Source organism: Onychostoma macrolepis, chromosome 10, assembly GCF_012432095.1.
Source record: "Onychostoma macrolepis isolate SWU-2019 chromosome 10, ASM1243209v1, whole genome shotgun sequence".
NCBI lineage: Eukaryota > Metazoa > Chordata > Actinopteri > Cypriniformes > Cyprinidae > Onychostoma > Onychostoma macrolepis.
In genome coordinates, this window is record NC_081164.1 from 6,777,395 (window position 1) to 6,798,171 (window position 20,777).

The 20,777-nt window shown below is 39.4% G+C and overlaps 1 protein-coding gene across 1 annotated transcript in view; it reads right to left on the minus strand.

The window, feature by feature from the left end:
• itga2.2 (integrin, alpha 2 (CD49B, alpha 2 subunit of VLA-2 receptor), tandem duplicate 2) overlaps positions 1-20,777 on the minus strand; it is a gene marked incomplete at its 5' end in the record, with an annotated part of 28,962 nt that overhangs the window by 4,478 nt on the left and 3,707 nt on the right. The window contains 18 exons of the mRNA XM_058790213.1: positions 175-319; positions 1,047-1,129; positions 1,955-2,214; positions 2,306-2,469; positions 2,852-2,982; positions 3,060-3,257; positions 6,052-6,195; positions 6,284-6,429; positions 6,904-7,042; positions 7,122-7,201; positions 7,350-7,515; positions 7,616-7,766; positions 8,843-8,991; positions 9,091-9,218; positions 9,864-9,978; positions 10,186-10,280; positions 10,427-10,536; positions 20,350-20,473. Coding sequence (XP_058646196.1) covers positions 175-319; positions 1,047-1,129; positions 1,955-2,214; positions 2,306-2,469; positions 2,852-2,982; positions 3,060-3,257; positions 6,052-6,195; positions 6,284-6,429; positions 6,904-7,042; positions 7,122-7,201; positions 7,350-7,515; positions 7,616-7,766; positions 8,843-8,991; positions 9,091-9,218; positions 9,864-9,978; positions 10,186-10,280; positions 10,427-10,536; positions 20,350-20,473 — 2,528 coding nt within the window. The remainder of the gene's footprint in view (positions 1-174; positions 320-1,046; positions 1,130-1,954; positions 2,215-2,305; positions 2,470-2,851; positions 2,983-3,059; positions 3,258-6,051; positions 6,196-6,283; positions 6,430-6,903; positions 7,043-7,121; positions 7,202-7,349; positions 7,516-7,615; positions 7,767-8,842; positions 8,992-9,090; positions 9,219-9,863; positions 9,979-10,185; positions 10,281-10,426; positions 10,537-20,349; positions 20,474-20,777) is intronic.

Below are 20,777 nucleotides of genomic sequence, written 5' to 3' on the forward strand. Positions count from 1 at the left end.
ATACACAGTAAATTTCCCGGTGTTAAATCAACTGAAAGAACTGGTTCCCATATGTACACCAAGCGGTGTTGATTTAACACCGGGAAATTTACTGTGTAGCCTCCCGCCCCAGATCCTGCCCAGTTTTGTACTGCTGATTTTAAGTAATCAATGTAAGTGATGAATAGTTTGCATTACCTGTGGTGTAACAGAAGCGTAGAACAGGTTACTGGAGTAGCTGGCTGACACTCGTGCATTGTATGCATTTTCCTTCCTGTTCATTACGGTCACAGTGAAGGAGAGTCTTCTCCTGTTCTGGCTGACCACCAGTGAATTTTTGCTAGAAATATTAAAAAACACTTATATACCAATTATACATACTTGTATTTTTACACAAAAGATTGGATAAACGGATGTGTTGCCAAAAAGTTTTGCAAATTAGAGACCAAATGCACATAAAATTTCTAGTGCTGTCAAATGATTAATCGCATCCAAAATAAAAGTTTTTGTTTACATAATATATGTGTCTGTACTGTGTATATTTATTATGTATATTTAAATACACACACATGCATGTATAAATTTAAGAAAAATATGTTATATTTGTATATTAAATATATTTATATATAATATTAATTATATAAATTTATATAATATAAATATTTTCAAAATATATACTGTATGAGCATGTATTTATATATACATAATAAATATACACAGTACACACACATATATTATGTAAACAAAAACTTTTATTTTGGATGCGATTAATCGCGATTAATCATTTGACAGCACTAAAAATGTCACATTTCCTAACAAGAGATGGTTCATTAATATTTTGTCCTGTTTTAAGGTCCTTGCACACAGAGTTCTTGTGAGTTTTCATATCCTTTCCTATGAAAATGCTTGCTACGGATGAGAAAACGCAGAGAATCGAACCTGATACAAATTTGTTTATAACAGAGGAAAGTTTCGGAGGCAGTGTGTGAATGTGATTGACAACGTAAAGTAGTATTTATTTTTTAAAGTGCAAAAATTTCGGACTCATATGCTTGAGGAAATCTTACCCAAGAATCTCTTCACTCTGCACAGTCAGTACCAAGTCACTGAAGCAAACGTCATCTTCGCCACAGTCCTTTGAGAACGGGATCTGGGTCAAACCAAACCAAACCCACAATGAGGATTTATTCTGCATTCTCCTATTATAAGTCAGGGTTTTTAAACTGGTGTCCAGGGCAGTCCATGGAAAATTTAAGAGATTAAAAAAGTATTTTAATAGTGAGAAATATTAGATACATATCTATAGTTTTGTTAAAAATATATATTTTCTAGATCATTGTTCATCTGTCCTTAGGATGTATGTACTGAATGAATTTGTGTTATATCTTTTTTTTAATTTGTATATTTCTCGAGAGTATTTTGTTGTCTGTTTATCCTGCTCACTAGTTGTACGTATTTTCTTAAAAAAATCGCTTTGGAATAATATTTTTATTAAAAAAGCTTTGCAAATAAATTTGAACTTGAACTTAAATTGTTTCTTTTATATACAATTAATGGGATATCATAAACAAACAAAATAAGCATTAAAAATAAGCATTATAAAAATAAAATAATTATATATATATATATATATATATATATATATATATACATACATACTGTATATATGTAGATATAGAATTTATTTAAACTTTAATAATATTTAAAATAGAAATATGCATTTATTATTATAACACTATTTTTCCTCACATAGCATACTATAAATGGGTCTGTATTAATGAAAACATAGCTGTCTTTATATGTTAGAAAGCGGGTTGCTCATAAATGGGATCATCATATTTGGCCATCGTAGTTTGAAATTTCCTGACATAGTTGATGTAATTCTTTAGATTAATTGTCTTTCTTCTTAACACATGTCCTTCACAGTAAACCACAGGCACTTCAAACTCAGAAATTTGCTTCTTGCAACACTCACAAAAAACTCCCACGCAGTGGGACTGAAGACATCCAAAACGGGGTTGGCGTCTAGATAGCCGAGGACCACATCCACACGCAAAGCAATCGAGTTGACGAGGTCAGGGGTCTCCTGCACATAGACGTCATGCTCTTCACATACATCCTGCGCAGACACGCTGATGTCCTTCTGGACGACTCGATCCAAGTTGCTGAAGTGACCTCTAGGACTGACTCGGGATGACTGCAGGTCAGCATCCAGGGTCAAGTTGTACTTAATATCTGTTTTTATAAAAGAAAGTTCAAATGCATCACTTCCTAAAACAAAATGCGTAAAAAAAAATACGGCCCAGATCAGAATCGGCATCCTTACCCGCTGGCCCAAATGGATTCGCTGGTTTAAATGTTGCACTAAAACACACTTTAGCCTTGAAGCAGGACACCTGCCTCCCGCTATAGCGGCACGGTTTACTCAGGATACTGATCTTGTCAGGGGTGAAGGAAACCTTGGCCGTGACCACTGCAACTCCTCTACTCCTAAAACCATATGATGAGAGAGGTCAAGAATGCATCAATTAAAACGCAGCCCTTCAAGTGATTTATGGCTTTTGGAACAAACAGAAGAGTCCCACAGAAAGCTGATGCTTAGAGGATTGCTGAGGTGAAAAATGGGATTCCAGAAAACAGCTGGAGCGATCATTTCCCTGGCCACAAACACATCTACATATCCCACCATGACTGAGGCCGTCCCTGCAGCTGTTCTGCACTTAACTCAATTGTTGAAGGTGGGCCGTTAATGAAGTATTACAAGTTAACATGGTGTTGTGTTGCATGGGACGGTCTAATCGAGCAGTTTTATACCCCCACAAAGTATGGAAATCAATTGGAGAAATGAAGGCTGATGTGTTTAAATTCTCACCAGAGTTGGACCACTTTCCCAAAAGCCCCCACCGCCACATCTGGGATGGAGTCTCCGTTCATATCTCCTCTGCCATCCAGAGAGCGGCCGAAGAACTTCAACGCTGGGTCTAGTTTCGTTCCAACAATTTTCTGAATGTGTAAGAATATTCAGAATTTGGACACTTGCTGATATATTTAATGTGTATTGAGGTGAAGTTGGGTTCTACCTGTGAGCTCTGCTTTCTGATGGTTTTTCTGTCTCCATAGTAGATGTAAATGGCACCTTGGCCATTGCCTTCCAGCGGAGCGCCAACCACAACATCACTGAAGCCGTCCAGGTTTAGATCGGGGACGGCAGTGATGGCCGTCCCAAACCGAGCATTCTTTTGAGAACCCTCCAAGAAACCCTGGTTACTCAAGATACCCTATTAAAAATAAATAAATAAATAAAAACAGATACAGTATGTTGGTACTACTAACATACAGGCATTAAACGGTTTATTAAATGCATTTGTAGCATCAACATTTTATATATTGCAAGCACAGCTTTACAGTAGACTACATACTCTTTCATTTGTTTTATTTTAAATTAACCAGCTAAAAATAATTGAGTTCAAACTTTTGAGTATCCGTACGGACACTTACGTGGCATTATGATATTTATTACAATCATTCTTTAAAACAATACTTATTATATACACCATCATTCAAAAGAATGGGGTCAGTAAGGTTTTTTGAAAGAAATTCATTTCTTTTGAATTTTATTCAGCAGGGACACATTAAATTGTTCAAAAGTGGCAGTAAAGATATTTTTAATGTTGCAAAAGATTTCTATTTCAAATCAATTCTGTTCTTTTGAACTTTCTATTTATCAAGGAATCCTGAAAAAATATATACAATGAAATATAAAAAATATGAAGTAGCACATCTGTTTTTAACATTGATAATAATAAAAAATGGGTAACACTTTAATATAGGAACCAATTCTCACTATTAATAGTTGCTTATTAGCATGTCTATTATTAACATATTAGCTGTTTATTAGTACTTATAAAGCACATATTCTGCATGACCATATTCTACATCCCTAACCCTACCCAATACATACAGTGAGGAAAATAAGTATTTGAACACCCTGCTATTTTGCAAGTTCTCCCACTTAGAAATCATGGAGGGGTCTGAAATTGTCATCGTAGGTGCATGTCCACTGTGAGAGACATAATCTAAAACAAAAAATCCAGAAATCACAATGTATGATTTTTTAACTATTTATTTGTATGATACAGCTGCAAATAAGTATTTGAACACCTGTCTATCAGCTAGAATTCTGACCCTCAAAGACCTGTTAGTCTGCCTTTAAAATGTCCACCTCCACTCCATTTATTATCCTAAATTAGATGCACCTGTTTGAGGTCGTTAGCTGCATAAAGACACCTGTCCACCCCATACAATCAGTAAGAATCCAACTACTAACATGGCCAAGACCAAAGAGCTGTCCAAAGACACTAGAGACAAAATTGTACACCTCCACAAGGCTGGAAAGGGCTATGGGGAAATTGCCAAGCAGCTTGGTGAAAAAGGTCCACTGTTGGAGCAATCATTAGAAAATGGAAGAAGCTAAACATGACTGTCAATCTCCCTCGGACTGGGGCTCCATGCAAGATCTCACCTCGTGGGGTCTCAATGATCCTAAGAAAGGTGAGAAATCAGCCCAGAACTACAGGAGGAGCTGGTCAATGACCTGAAAAGAGCTGGGACCACCGTTTCCAAGGTTACTGTTGGTAATACACTAAGGCGTCATGGTTTGAAATCATGCATGGCACGGAAGGTTCCCCTGCTTAAACCAGCACATGTCCAGGCCCGACTTAAGTTTGCCAATGACCATTTGGATGATCCAGAGGAGTCATGGGAGAAAGTCATGTGGTCAGATGAGACCAAAATAGAACTTTTGGTCATAATTCCACTAAACGTGTTTGGAGGAAGAAGAATGATGAGTACCATCCAAGAACACCATCCCTACTGTGAAGCATGGGGTGGTAGCATCATCTTTGGGGGTGTTTTTCTGCACATGGGACAGGGCGACTGCACTGTATTAAGGAGAGGATGACCGGGGCCATGTATTGCGAGATTTTGGGGAACAACCTCCTTCCCTCAGTTAGAGCATTGAAGATGGGTCGAGGCTGGGTCTTCCAACATGACAATGACCCGAAGCACACAGCCAGGATAACCAAGGAGTGGCTCTGTAAGAAGCATATCAAGGTTCTGGCGTGGCCTAGCCAGTCTCAGACCTAAACCCAATAGAGAATCTTTGGAGGAGCTCAAACTCCGTGTTTCTCAGCGACAGGCCAGAAACCTGACTGATCTAGAGAAGATCTGTGTGGAGGAGTGGGCCAAAATCCCTCCTGCAGTGTGTGCAAACCTGGTGAAAACTACAGGAAAGCGTTTGACCTCTGTAATTGCAAACAAAGGCTACTGTACCAAATATTAACATTGATTTTCTCAGGTGTTCAAATACTTATTTGCAGCTGTATCATACAAATAAATAGTTAAAAATCATACATTGTGATTTCTGGATTTTTTTTTAGATTATGTCTCTCACAGTGGACATGCACCTCGATGACAATTTCAGACCCTCCATGATTTCTAAGTGGGAGAACTTGCAAAATAGCAGGGTGTTCAAATACTTATTTTCCTCACTGTAAACTAACTACCTCACTAACTATTAATAAGCAGCAAATTAGGAGTTTATTGAGGCAAAAGTCGTAGTTAATGGCTTGTTAATGACGAGAATTGGATCTTAAAATAAAGTGTGACCAAAAAATGTTTCTTAAACAGCAAATCAGTATATTAGAATGATTTCTGAAGGATCATGTGACACTGAAGACTGGAGTAATGATGCTGAAAATTCAGCTTTGCATCACAAGAAAAAAATACATTTTAAAATATATTACAATAGAAAACAGTTATTTTAAATTGTAATAATATTTCACAATATTACTGTTTTTACTGCTTTTTTGATCAAATAACAGCCTTAGTGAGCATAAGAGACTTCTTTCAAAAACATTAAAATATTGTACCAACCCCACACTGAATTTGGTGGTATTTAGTGAAAATAAATCTCTTTTACATCCTCTTTATTAGTAGGTTGTAGTGTGGCTAACTACAGGAGGAAGAGGAGGGCATCCACAGAAAAAAATGGAAGAAAAATAAGAAAAGCACCTTGGTAATGGTGAAGAGGTAGACTCTTCCTGTTTCAGATTTCTCCTCGCTCATGTACATCGGCGCTCCGACCAGCAGCAGATCCGTCACACCGTCAGCGTCCACATCAACAGGACAGAGAACGCTGCCAAAATAAGAGCCGATCTGCAAACCACACACCACAATGATCTAAGACAGGACTTCAGTGTGTAACGAAGCTAAAGCTCATTAAAGATCACAGACAGACGAGTACCTGATCTCCTCTCTGTGAATCTATGATGACCGGCTGATTCTGACTGTTCAGACTGTAAACTACAACCTGTCCTCTGTGAACGGCACGAGGAGCACCGGCCACATAAAACTCAGACGAGCCGTCGCTCACAGATGTCACAGAGTATCCTGAACACGTGACGGGGGAAAATAATCAAAATGAGAAAAAAAATTATTTATACGCATTTTGTTTCCCAATAAAATGTCTTGGCATCTACTTAAGACACACATCATATCTTGAATATAAAGTATATTGTTCTTGTTCTATTGCCATAGTTTTTCAAAATATGAAAAACAAGTGAAACAACAACAAAATACACTTACAGTACATTCCACATACACTGTCTTCATATTTTGCAGTTGTATCACGTTTTAAGGATATCTTTTATCTTTTTCAAAACAAAGATGTTTTGATCATTTTATAGTCGATTAAAGCAAAGATATACCAATTAAGAATATGACATTTTGTCCATGATTTAATCTAATTTGCTACCTTTTGGTGAAATATTTCAGTGTTAATGTAAAGATAAATGACAATTACGATATTTCAGTTCATTATATGCAACAAAACTGACTTATCTATACTACTAGTATAATGCTTACCAAGTAATGAACTGTGGTTTCTGTCATCCAAGACTTTCTCAAAAGCAGTTTTGGGCAAAACATCAGATTTCTGAGCAGTTTGGTGCACAACGGTGCCAATCCAATTATATGCTCCAGCTGCTCCCAGTAAGATCACATCCTACAACCAATAGTCAATGTAAACCACCAGGAGGAAAACCTCTTAAAAAAACATTAATGGAAACATATAGAGCCGGAACCTTATTTCTGGTCTGGTGTGCGCTGAATCCGACTTGGGACATTTCCATTTTGAAATTATCCCCAGTACCTTTTCCAACACCTAAACAGATAACACATCAGTGAAATTAACAAAGAAAACGCTCATTGACATAATACACATTGATAAAGAAACCCATGTCTGTTACTGTTACTTTTAAAAAGGCTTTTATTTATATACAACATGTAGTGAAATCAACATAATTACTGACCTTCAATGTTGAAGATTCGATCTCCGAGAGTCCCGACAATCTCTATGAGCACTGCCTCCTCAGACACATTGAAAAAGTATTTCTCGGTTGGATTGCTGGCTATTGACTTAATCTCAGCGATGAGTTTGCTTGTGTCAATGTCATTCCTTATGTAATATCCAAGCACCTAAAACATGCAAAAATCCATTTCTTCACAACATAAAAAACCCCCTGAAAATTAAGACCCATATATGAATTCATGACTGTATATCTTTTTTTTCACTAACCGCAATACCAAAGCGAGTGATATTTTGGCTCTCGCAGGCCGGGATAACTGTGTTCCTCAGATTTCCATCGTGTGACTCTCCATCGGTTACCACCACCATCACTTTAGTGGCCCCGGGACGACCTCCATTTTTGGCTAGGAATGCATTCTTTCTATGACAGCCAATCATACAACAGACATGCACACCAAACCACAAAATGAAAAGAAAGTGTTTAGTGTAAAAACTGTGTAAAACTAAAGCGTAAGAACTATTTCAGAAATACAATGATAGTGCATATATATATCAACTTTGGGTACTTTTTGTTCAGGGATATTTTTCTACTTATTTACCTTATTATTATTATATTAAACATGATAAAACTGTATTGCAAACTTTTTATTATGCCTTCATTATTTATTTTTTGCAACTTTTTAAATGGCTTTTATGCATACTTTTATTTTTGCTTGAGGTATACGAAATATAAGTGATACTGTATATGAAGCAAAAAAAACAAAAAAAAAACAGGAACATATAACTTGCAAGTGTAATCACACTCTAATAATGCCAAGTTATGCAAAAAGTGCAAAATATTAATAACTAACTAAAATAACTAAAATAATTCTCCTGTAATGTATGTATATCCAATGTTAGACACACAATTTAAATGTAAAGAGTGTGTTTAAGGAGAGCTCCTCAAAGTGTCCATATTTTAAGAAACATATATTCATAAGCTGTTATAGGAGGCCTTGTTCTGTACTGTATTTCAGATGTTAGTCCCAAGTGATAGTGTTCAAAAGGGACGAGACGTCATCTGACTCTACATGTGTCATCAGAGAAACGCCAAGAGTATAAATTTAGTGAAGTTATTAACGTCATTTCAGGAGGAGTACACCCATCTAATCTTCCAATTAATATCCAAGTATACAAGATAGCCTCTTACCACTTCTGTTGTTAGTTCTTTCGGCATCCCTCCTCCTCCCCATATCCTCCTTTTATGCATATTTATTTATTTATTTATCTTTCTATCTATAGGGGGCTATCGGAGCTTGAGTAGAATAATCTCTCTGATCCCTCCATTGCAGACATCGAGCCAAATCTGTTTACCACTAATGCTAATGGTATATGGGCACACAAACTTGTGAATTAGCACATTGGGGATACGTCTCCAGAGACGAGACCCCAATAGGTATCTTAAGTCGGGTGTGTGGGGGAATTTATACCACATTGCTCAGAAATAATCATGCATACCTTGCAAAATCAATGGCTTTGAAAGTATTAGTCTCTAATCCTTGTTTCTGCTGAATATTTGAAGCTGCTTTTATCATGGACTCTTTTGTCCGATGGGAATTCAGGTAGAACTCGAACGAGGTATCAACAGCATACTGCATCACAGTCACCTGTTATGAATGAAATAAAAAATATTTAAACTATAAATATATATCTAAATATATATATATATATAACGTCTAAAATGGTACACCAGCTGTCTGACTTGCCTGAGTGCTTTGAGGTCCAATATCTAAGTTTCCCAACAGTTTCGTGAGGAAAGCAACAATTGGTTCCCATGGGTATATACTGTTGGATCCGTCCAAAACTATGGCAATGTCCATTAGACTGCCACAAGCTGTGTAGACAAGGAACGACACAAATGTTAACAATTTGCTGGAGGGATAGTTAAAGGGATAGATCACCCAAAGATGAAAATTCTGTCATTAATTACTCTCATGTCGTTCCAAACCCATAAGACCTTCGTTCATCTTCTGAACACAAATTTAGATACTTTTGATGAAAACCGAGAGCTTTCTGACCCTCCATAGACAGCAACACAATTACCACGTTCAAGACCCAGAAAGGTAAGGACATCATTAAAATAGTCCATGTGACATCAGTGGTTCAAACGTAATGTTTAAATACTTTTTGTGCACAAAGAAAACAAAAATAATGACTTTATTCAACAATTTCTTCTCTTCGTAGCTTTATAAGATTACGGTTGAACCACTGATGTCACATGGACTATATTAACGATGTCCTTACTACCTTTCTGGGCCTTGAAAGTGGTAGTTGTGTAGCTGGCTATGGGAGGGTTAGAAAGCTCTTGGATTTCATCAAAAAAATCCTAATTTGTGTTCTGAAGATGAACAAACGTTTTACGGGTTTGGAACGACATGAGGGTGAGTAATTAATGACAGGATATTCATTTTTAGGTGAACTATCCCTTTAACGTTGAACAGTAAACTTTCATAGAGAGGACACAGAAGTGCGTTCATACTTTGCGCAGCAGGAGAGAAGGCCGACTGGAGCGTAAACTGCGGGCTCACTTCAGCACAGACTCCTGGGTAAAAGTACAGACTTCCACAGAGCTGAGCCCACAGAGGACCACACGTCTGAAACACAAACATAATGTAACATAATATGAGTACCAAGCACATGACATCCTACATAAACCACTCAAATGCATGCAGAAGAACTTCATTTTTAAATTTATAAAATAATATAACTTCTTATTAATCATTTATAGACATACAGGGAACTTCCTTGGTGTAGGTGCCAAAACAGCATGTTAGAAAGTAAAGAGAAAACAACACTCTCACCATAAACCCGCCGTTTTTGGTTGTTGGAATCAGAGTGAGACCGAGACTCATATTGATGTTGTTGCTGTTGGATATGCTTGGCACATTGACAGAATCTGAGAGCACATTAACCACAGTGATCTTCAGCTTTACTACTTAATAATTCTAAAAGACTTATTATTAAAATCCAAGACTTTGCTTCTGAACTTCACAGATACTATCTTGATGTCGACACTGGGAATGATGGGAAATGTTTGCTTACTCTGAAGGTTAAGTGACTGACAGCTGGCTCCAGGGCTGTTAATATCACACTTATAGATTTCTCCCTTCCGATTCTGAGGGTATCCTGTCCATGGTGAACCCACGAGGAGCCTGAGGAGCAGCGAGAGGTGTTAGATCAGTACTATCATCCCGAAGTACAGGATAAGGTGAGGCTGCTGAACACAGAGCAGTTATTAAGGATAGTCTACATGATAAGATTGCAAAAACAGCGTTTAATGACCAGTGGCACAGTAGGGTGTATACTTGGAAGCATATCTGAGATTACATGTGTGTAGGTGCACAGGGCATGCATTATATCATCTAAACACACCCACTAAATTACACAGAATATCACTACTAGGTTGCCATCATGTGATAAGGTGCTCTGCCCAGACTAAACACAGCATTCCTCAAACACTGACACACAAGCTCAATCACTTCACATCCTGTGACAGTAAAAAACAACATCAATCCTCTTATAGGCACACTGCACAAACCAGGTTCAAATGTGTGTGGGGTATATATTTACATATGTATGTATATACATATTTAAAAAAAATGTGTAATATAAAAATTGCAAAACTTTAATTAAAATTTAAAATGACAATACAAAAAAAAATTACATAAAAAATACACATTACATAATATTATATATAATATTATTATAACTGAATAACTGAGAACATTTATAAATTAATAATAATAATTAAAAAAAACTATTACAGAATGGGTAACAGAGTTGCAAATTTAAGCTATACTCAGTAGGACCAGGCTAATTAGAGAATAACTGATTTTAGCTAATAATAATAGTTGTTGATAAACAGTAATAGTTTTTGATATTAGTTTTTGATAAATATTTGTTTACCATAAATTACAGTCAAAAATCAATAATTTTGGTTAATATTTGAATTATTTAGATTGACAAATAAGATCAACACAATTTGTAAAAAAAAAAAAAAAAAAAGAAAAAAAAGAAAGAAAAAAAGTGAGAAAACAGAATGACGTTAACTTTTCTTCAAACCATGCTAGTGGAGTGGTTTATTTCCAATCCCCTTCTCTTCTATTATAAAATAAATATTTAATCATAGTTTTCTTAAAACTAGTGTTGCAGGCAATGTCTGTAAAATAATCAGAACCTGTAGAAATTATGTCAGTATGATTATAAGAACTAATGTTTCTGTATTGTAAGATAGTTCAAGGCTGGCTCCTCATACTCTATGGCTCTTGGAAGTGTGTAGAACACTGTCTTCAGTAAACTCTCTGTCAACTAACTGAACTTCATATTTGACTCCTGGTCTTCATTGAGCATACTGGTCTATATGGTTTAACTGTTATTCGATCATGACAACTCTCAGAATATTTTAGCATGGTAATGGATATGAAATTGTTAATGTATTTGGCGGAATAGATCTGCTACGCTGCTGAATTGCTGCTGCTGCTGCTGTTTATTGCTGTAGATTATTGATGCTGCTGCAAAGCAAGTACAGGAACTTGGTACTGCCAATACATATGCTGACACATATGCTGACACAATGCTGTGAGTATTTAAGACATACTGTTGCTACACAAATAGCATATATATACAGGTGCATCTCAATAAATTAGAATGTCGTGGAAAAGTTCATTTATTTCAGTAATTCAACTCAAATTGTGAAACTCGTGTATTAAATAAATTCAATGCACACAGACTGAAGTAGTTTAAGTCTTTGGTTCTTTTAATTGTGATGATTTTGGCTCACATTTAACAAAAACCCACCAATTCACTATCTCAACAAATTAGAATATGGTGACATGCCAATCAGCTAATCAACTCAAAACACCTGCAAAGGTTTCCTGAGCCTTCAAAATGGTCTCTCAGTTTGGTTCACTAGGCTACACAATCATGGGGAAGACTGCTGATCTGACAGTTGTCCAGAAGACAATCATTGACACCCTTCACAAGGAGGGTAAGCCACAAACATTCATTGCCAAAGAAGCTGGCTGTTCACAGAGTGCTGTATCCAAGCATGTTAACAGAAAGTTGTGTGGAAGGAAAAAGTGTGGAAGAAAAAGATGCACAACCAACTGAGAGAACCGCAACCTTTTGTCCGCAGCCCAACCCAATCCGCAGAGGATTGTCAAGCAAAATTGATTCAAGAATTTGGGTGAACTTCACAAGGAATGGACTGAGGCTGGGGTCAAGGCATCAAGAGCCACCACACACAGACGTGTCAAGGAATTTGGCTACAGTTGTATTCCTCTTGTTAAGCCACTCCTGAACCACAGACAACGTCAGAGGCGTCTTACTTGGGCTAAGGAGAAGAAGAACTGGACTGTTGCCCAGTGGTCCAAAGTCCTCTTTTCAGATGAGAGCAAGTTTTGTATTTCATTTGGAAACCAAGGTCCTAGAGTCTGGAGGAAGGGTGAAGCTCATAGCCCAAGTTGCTTGAAGTCCAGTGTTAAGTTTCCACAGTCTGTGATGATTTGGGGTGCAATGTCATCTGCTGGTGTTGGTCCATTGTGTTTTTGAAAACCAAAGTCACTGCACCTGTTTACCAAGAAATTTTGGAGCACTTCATGACCAGCTTTTTAAAGATGCTGATTTCATTTTCCAGCAGGATTTGGCACCTGCCCACACTGCCAAAAACACGAAAAGTTGGTTAAATGACCATGGTGTTGGTGTGCTTGACTGGCCAGCAAACTCACCAGACCTGAACCCCATAGAGAATCTATGGGGTATTGTCAAGAGGAAAATGAGATTAGAAACAAGAGACCAAAAAATGCAGATGAGCTGAAGGCCACTGTCAAAGAAACCTGGGCTTCCATACCACCTCAGCAGTGCCACAAACTGATCACCTCCATGCCACGCTGAATTGAGGCAGTAATTAAAGCAAAAGGAGCCCCTACCAAGTATTGAGTACATATACAGTAAATGAACATACTTTCCAGAAGGCCAACAATTCACTAAAAAATTTTTTTTTTTATTGGTCTTATGAAGTATTCTAATTTGTTGAGATAGTGAATTGGTGGGTTTTTGTTAAATGTGAGCCAAAATCATCACAATTAAAAGAACCAAAGACTTAAACTACTTCAGTCTGTGTGCATTGAATTTATTTAATACACGAGTTTCACAATTTGAGTTGAATTACTGAAATAAATGAACTTTTCCACGACATTCTAATTTATTGAGATGCACCTGTGTATATATATATATATATATATATATATATATATACTGTAACCCATAACAAATCTATACAGGTGGAGCTGGGGAATGTGGAGGGTTTCAGAGGAACTCTGAAAGTGCGCTCAAAACTGCTCTACACTGTAAAAAAAATTCCGTAAAATTTACGGTAAAAACCGGCAGCTGTGGTTGCCGGAATTCTACCGTAAAAATACCATTATCTGATATAATGTTAATATACCAACCTATTGAAGTACTGAAATCTGAAACACTAATAACCACCAAATGCAGGTGATGATGAGAAAGTCACATGATGAACCAAAGCCCATCACAAGCAGCTTTTAAATAATGACATATATAGAAGGTGCACAGTGTCATTCACACAAACACTAAACACCATCATGGTGAGACTCATTCAACTGAAATATGCAATAAACATTAATTTAACAACATTAGATGTAACATACAACCCTAATAAACATAACTGATAAGAAAAAACAAAGAAGAAACATAGTTCCTCCTCGGGAACTCGAGCTGCGTCACAACGCTTTGGGAACGCCCCTGCGTTGAATTTGCTGTGTAATCTGTCCAATGGAAGGGCGCGACGTCATAGGCGGGTGACGTCAGAGACCAGGAAGCATAAAAGCACGTGCGGCAAAGCCGGCGTCAGCCTTCTGTCATTCAGAACCGCGCTCTCTGTGTGTCTGTTTCTCTGTTGCATGCAAAAACAAGCACTTTCACAGAAATACACAAAACTGCACTCGATAAGACACTACACTGATCTGCATACAGAGAGGCTCAAAAAGAGAGCGTTGCCTCTCGTGCCCCCCCCCGCGGCGGGGCCAGAAACAGCGCTACTCATCTGGGGCCTCGAAGTCGAAGCCGGATCTGAGGTCCGTACTTACGGCCAGGAGGTCCCAGAAGAAAAAGTCCTGACACATGGGGGTGCAGGACTTCGGAGGGCAGACCCCTCTGGGGAAGAGAGATATTACATGGTGCCCATCTCTCCCCAGTGCCCTCGACACCCCTGAGGGGGTCTATAAAACGGATAGTTCGGGCCCCGCTTGGCGGTGCGCCGTCACAGGAGTCCGAGCTGCCGCCTCTAACACCAGAGGCCAGCCTCGAGAGGCTGGTTCCCTTAGTAGATTATTTAGCAGCATGGAAACGACTGCCAAATGTATCTCAATGGGTCCTGCAGACTATAGAAAAGGGGTATCTTGAATCGAATTCAGTTCGCTTTTTCACCGCCGCGCTTCAGCGGCGTGACTCCCACGCTGGTGGGCCCCGAGCAGGCTCTGGTTATGGAACAAGAAGTGAAAACCCTATTAAAGAAGGAGGCCATCGAGGTGGTTCCTCCTCACGAGAGGGAATCCGGGTTTTACAGCCGGTATTTCATAGTTCCCAAGAAGGATGGAGGGTTGCGTCCGATAATAGATCTGCGTCAACTGAACCGCTCAGCCAGTCAGCTGAAGTTCAAGATGCTCACACTGAGGCAAGTCGTGTCACAAATCAGGTCCGAGGACTGGTTTGTCACAATAGATCTAAAAGACGCATACTTCCACGTATCCATCCTTCCATGTCACAGGAAGTTCCTAAGGTTCGCTTTTGGGGGCAAAGCATACCAATATCGGGTTCTTCCCTTCGGTCTAGCACTCTCACCCCGCACGTTTACAAAGGTAGTGGATGCAGCACTAGCTCCATTGCGGCTTCAGGGCATCCGCATACTAAATTATATCGACGACTGGCTGATTCTAGCTCAGTCAGAGACGGAAGCGGCGAGACATCGAGATGTCGTCATCGCTCACATGAAACAGTTGGGGTTGAGACTAAACGCCAAGAAAAGTGTGCTTTCTCCGGTACAGAGGACCACTTATTTAGGCGTGGTGTGGGATTCGACCACGATGCAGGCACGAATGTCTCCTGCTCGGATCGAGTCGATCCTCGCGTCAGTCAAGAGAGTGAGAGAAGGCCAGTCACTCACTGTCAAGCAGTTTCAGAGATTGCTGGGTCTGATGGCAGCTGCGTCCAATGTGTTACCATTTGGCCTGCTATACATGAGACCCCTACAGTGGTGGCTCAAAACCAAGGGATTTTCCCCGAGGGGAAACCCACTGCACGATCAGGGTGTCTCGACGATGTGCGAGCCCTAGACATGTGGAGGAAACCTTGGTTCTTAAATCAGGGCCCGGTGCTGGGAGCTCCGTGTCGCCAGTTGCCGTTAGCGACGGATGCGTCTCTCACCAGTTGGGGAGCAGTCATGAGTGGCCGCTCAGCCCGCGGTCTGTGGAGTGGCCGCCATCTCCTATGGCACATCAATTGTCTGGAGATGCTGGCAGTCTATCGAGCACTGAAATATTTCCTCTCAGACCTGAGAGGTCACCATGTGTTGGTGTGCACCGACAACACAGCGGTGGTCTCTTACATCAACCACCAGGGGGGTCTGCGTTCGCGCCCATTGTACAAACTGGCACACCAGATCCTCTTGTGGTCCCAGGACAAGTTCCTCTCACTGAGAGCACTGTATATTCCTGGGTATCTGAATGTGGGAGCAGACGTACTGTCGAGACAGGGGCCGAGGCCCGGGGAATGGATGCTTCACCCCGAGGTAGTGAAGCAGATATGGAGAATGTTTTATCAAGCAGAGGTGGACCTCTTCGCGACTCGAGTGAATGCGCAATGTCCCCTCTGGTTCTCTCTAGCTCCTCCAGCTCCCCTGGGACTGGATGCTATGGTACAGGCATGGCCGAGGCTTCGTCTGTACGCCTTTCCCCCGATCGCTCTGCTCCCGGGAGTTCTGACGAGAGTGCGCCGAGATGGTGTTCGCCTGCTGTTAGTAGCCCCGTTCTGGCCGGGCCGAGTATGGTTCTCGGACCTGATTTCCCTCCTAGACGGCTCTCCATGGGAGATTCCCATCAGGAGGGATCTCCTCTCACAAGCAGGGGGCGCCATTCTGCACCCCCGCCCGGAGTTGTGGAAACTGTGGGTGTGGCCCTGAGGGGCACAGCTCATAGCTTCTGGTCTCCCAGCTGAGGTAGTAGAGACCATTCTCCAATCCAGAGCTCCTCTACGAGGAAAGTGTACGCCCTGAAGTGGAAATTCTTCACTTCATGGTGCAGAGTTCGCCAGCAAGACCCTGTTAACTGCCCAGTTGGTACAGTTCTCGAGTATCTGCAGGCTAGACTCTCTGCAGGGGTATCCCACTCCACATTGAAGGTGCATGTGGCGGCATTATCGGCTTACCACTCACCGTTCGATGGAAACACAGTGGGCAAACACCCCCTGGTGACACGCTTCCTCCGCGGTGCACTGAGGATGAGGCCGCCAGTGCGTTCTCGTGTCCCCACGTGGGACCTGCCGGTGGTGCTAGAGGCTCTGTGTAGACCACCTTTCGAGCCCATTGAGGAAATTTCAGATCGTCATCTTACCCTCAAGACTACGTTCTTGTTAGCGATCACTTCTCTAAAGAGAGTGGGTGACCTTCAGGCCCTATCAGTGGCCCCTTCTTATCTCGACTTTGCGCCCGGACTGGCGAAAGCATTTCTGTACCCTCGGCGGGCTACACCCCTAAGGTCCCCACTACTGCACCACGGCCAATAGTACTGCAGGCCTTCCATCCTCCTCCCTTTCGGGACCCAGACCAGACGAAGCTTAATTGTATGTGTCCTGTGCGAGCACTTGATACATACGTCCACAGAGCTGCCCTGTGGAGAAGGTCGGACCAACTGCTTGTGTGCATTGGTCCGCCCAGGAGAGGTCTCCCAGCTACCAAGCAGACTATCAGCCGGTGGATTGTCGAGACAATCACGGCCTGTTACGAGTCTTCTGGCCTCCCCTCGCCTTTGGGGGTTAAGGCACACTCCACTAGAGGTATGGCGGCCTCCAAGGCCTTCTCTGCAGGTGTCCCTATATCAGACATCTGCAACGCTGCGGGTTGGTCCACCCCTTCTACCTTTGTCCGGTTTTACGGCCTAGACATCGGTACGACCCCAGGTTCTTCAGTCCTCTCGTCCTAGTCGTTTATGTTGAGACATACACACAGGGCAGGGACTTGTAAGTCTGGCAGCGTAGGCATCTCGTTCCCAAAGCGTTGTGACGCAGCGTCTCGTTCCCTCAAGGAACCATGGTTACATGCGTAACCTGGAGACGTTATTTCAAAGAAAAAACATCAAATTCAAAGAAAATTTGAAATGCAACGCAGGGAATATTGGGAAAGTCAGTTTACGGTTTTCCCCTGTAAATTTTACAGGAACTTACCGTTAACCATTTAACATGTTTTTACTGTAGCATTTTCACAGTTTTTTACCGTTAAAATCACGGTCATTTTTTACAGTGTAGTGAATGTTAAAAAAAGCATTTAAATATAAAGCAGTAAGTTCATTGGCTGTGTATGCAACATCAGCTTGTGCCAAGTAGTTTAACACTGTGAATATCGTCAATTTGCGTTAACAACCTGTCAGCCTGCGACATCTAGACTTTCATGACAGAATTTGATATTTCCCCTACATAACAGTACTTAATGAGTGTCACAATTTCAAAGAATTAAAAAAAAATTTTTTATTATATATTTGGTCATTAAAATGAGGTAAAAACTGTAATTACAATAATTTTACAGTATTACAGTATTTTGAATATCAGTTCAAGAGAGGTCAAATGTTGAGATTGTTCCACGTTGTTGCATAATTTTAATTGCTGGTTAAGGGGTTAAAGGGATCAATAGCTTACCCAAAAATGAAAAATCATCATTTACTCACCCTCAAGTTGTTCCAAACCTGTGTGTCTCTTTCTTCCTTAGAACACAAATAAAGATATTTTGAAGACCTTTTGTGTAACCAGACAGTTGACAGTTCCCATTGACTGCCATAGTATGGTTTGGTTACCAACATTCTTCAAAATATCTTCTTTTGTTTTCAACACAAGAAAAAAAAACCACATACACAGGTTTGGAACAACATGATGGTGAGTAAATGATGACAGATTTTCCATTTTTGGCAGAACTATCCTTTTAACTACCTACTTATCATGTCAGGTTAGTTTTAATTAATAGTTTTTAATTCATAGTCTTTCATATAGTTCTCACAAAGACTTCTAATGGGTAAAAAAGTAATGGGATTCTGTGTAGGGAAAGTTCAGGGGATTTTTGAAAACATGACGTACATAAGTACATGTGAGTAAATAGATACAAGGCATTCTGATGAAAAGGACTGTGGGTAATAATGACTCATTGTCTATAGAAATGGTTGTTAGGGGTCTCTAATGTGTGTTTTGTGGGAGGTCAGACAGAGCTTTTGCTGGACTCACAGTGAGAATGATGTCACCAACACCCCCCAAAGCAGCCCACGCAAGAGCAGGAAATGCCTCATCTCACCTGATGCACAACAGCAAGATTCTTAAGAAATACATGCATTTAAAGACTGTCTAGACAATGAGGATGACCATAAGCGAAACAATAACACATTGGGAGCACAACAAATAACATGAAGTGACCCAGAATTCCCTCTGTGCTGCAATTATGGGGTTAGCAGATGTTAGGAAAGTTGTGCCCAGTGTTGATTCAACTTTTCTTTGTGCTTTAAAGGAAACGTTGTATATTGTACCTACGTACAATGTGTGACTTATTGCTGGCTTTGGGAACATGTATAACCATGTAGCTGCTATGTGGGAATAAGAGGAAGACCTTCATTTTCCTGCAGATAGATGCTACAGGAACTTGGCCTCTTTGTGATCTCCCGGATACGAACCAATTTAATGGCCACAGGAAGTGTGTGTGCTGTATAGTGTGTATTGAGAGAAGTGATACTGTGGGGGAAAACAGCTATCAGAGAGTGTGTGCTGCTATACGTACACACATGCTCAGGGCAGCATGCCACAGGCCTGCTGCTCGGGTCATGTGACCCATTCAAAATCAAATAAACACTTAGGCATATATCCCAGTTTTTCTAGTTATATTTATCACTATTGTTCCTCCTGTAGAATACATGTGTTTGTAAAATAAAGAGTTTTGTTTGACTGGCATAATGTAACTTTACACAAATTGAATTAGAACTATATAATACAGCGTTGCTACATGAGTTAATTATTATTCCCAATAAACTAAATCCAACAAAAATTCCAAACATTGCCACAATTCTGAAACAAACAAGCAAACAAACATTTGTTATCAATTATTATTAGTGTGCAAATAAAAATAATGGTTCTTTTTATTATTAATGTTGAAAATTTATTTTTATTAATAAGATACATTTTTATTTAATAAATAATATTAATATTTCTTTTAGGATTTTTTGATGAATAGAAGGTTCAAAAGAATAGCGTTAATTTGAAATAGAAATCTTTGTAACATTATGTCTTTACTGTCACTTTTTACCAATTTAATGTGTCCTTGCTGAATTAAAATATTAATTTTTTTTTTAATCCTTTTTACCCCAAACTTTTAAATTGTATTGTATCATGGTTTTCACAAAAATATGAAGCAGCAAAACTGTTTTCAACAATGATAACAACAATAAATGTTTCCTGAGCAAATCATCATATTAGAATGATTTCTGAAGGATCATGTAACACTGAAGGCTGGAGTAATGTTACAATATATTCAGATAGAAAACAGTTATTTTATATTGTAATAATATTTCACAATATTACTATTTAACTGTATTTTTGGTTAAATAAATTCAGCTTTGCTGAATATAAGTGACAAAAATGGTAGTTTAAGTAAGAAAACAAATTAAATGAACACACAATTTCAATTATATTTTTTGTCTTACCATTTTCCTTGACTGTTGCTGAATTGTTGAACAGAGTAACCAAACTGTTCTGCTGCCAACTGTGAGAAGATCTTAGATCCAGAAGTCCCCACATTAAAACCTTGAGCTTTATCGATGCTGAAACCTGTAGAGACATATGCAAACATCAGTCTTTTGTCTTATATACAATAACATACACATATTATACTAACAACACTAACAGAAAAATAAGAATAAGGAAGCAGAACAATATCTGGTCTGATAATCTACATTATATCCTCTGTTTTTCTTTTCTTTTTTTTTCATATGCAGACAAGCTACAGCATGAACGTGAACCTATGAGAGAAGGAGTAAACAATATTTACTCACATATTTACAGAGATGAACCTCACGGTTTTGTGAAAGAGCTTTATGGGTCAAATGACACAAGTATGTCATTGATAAAGGAA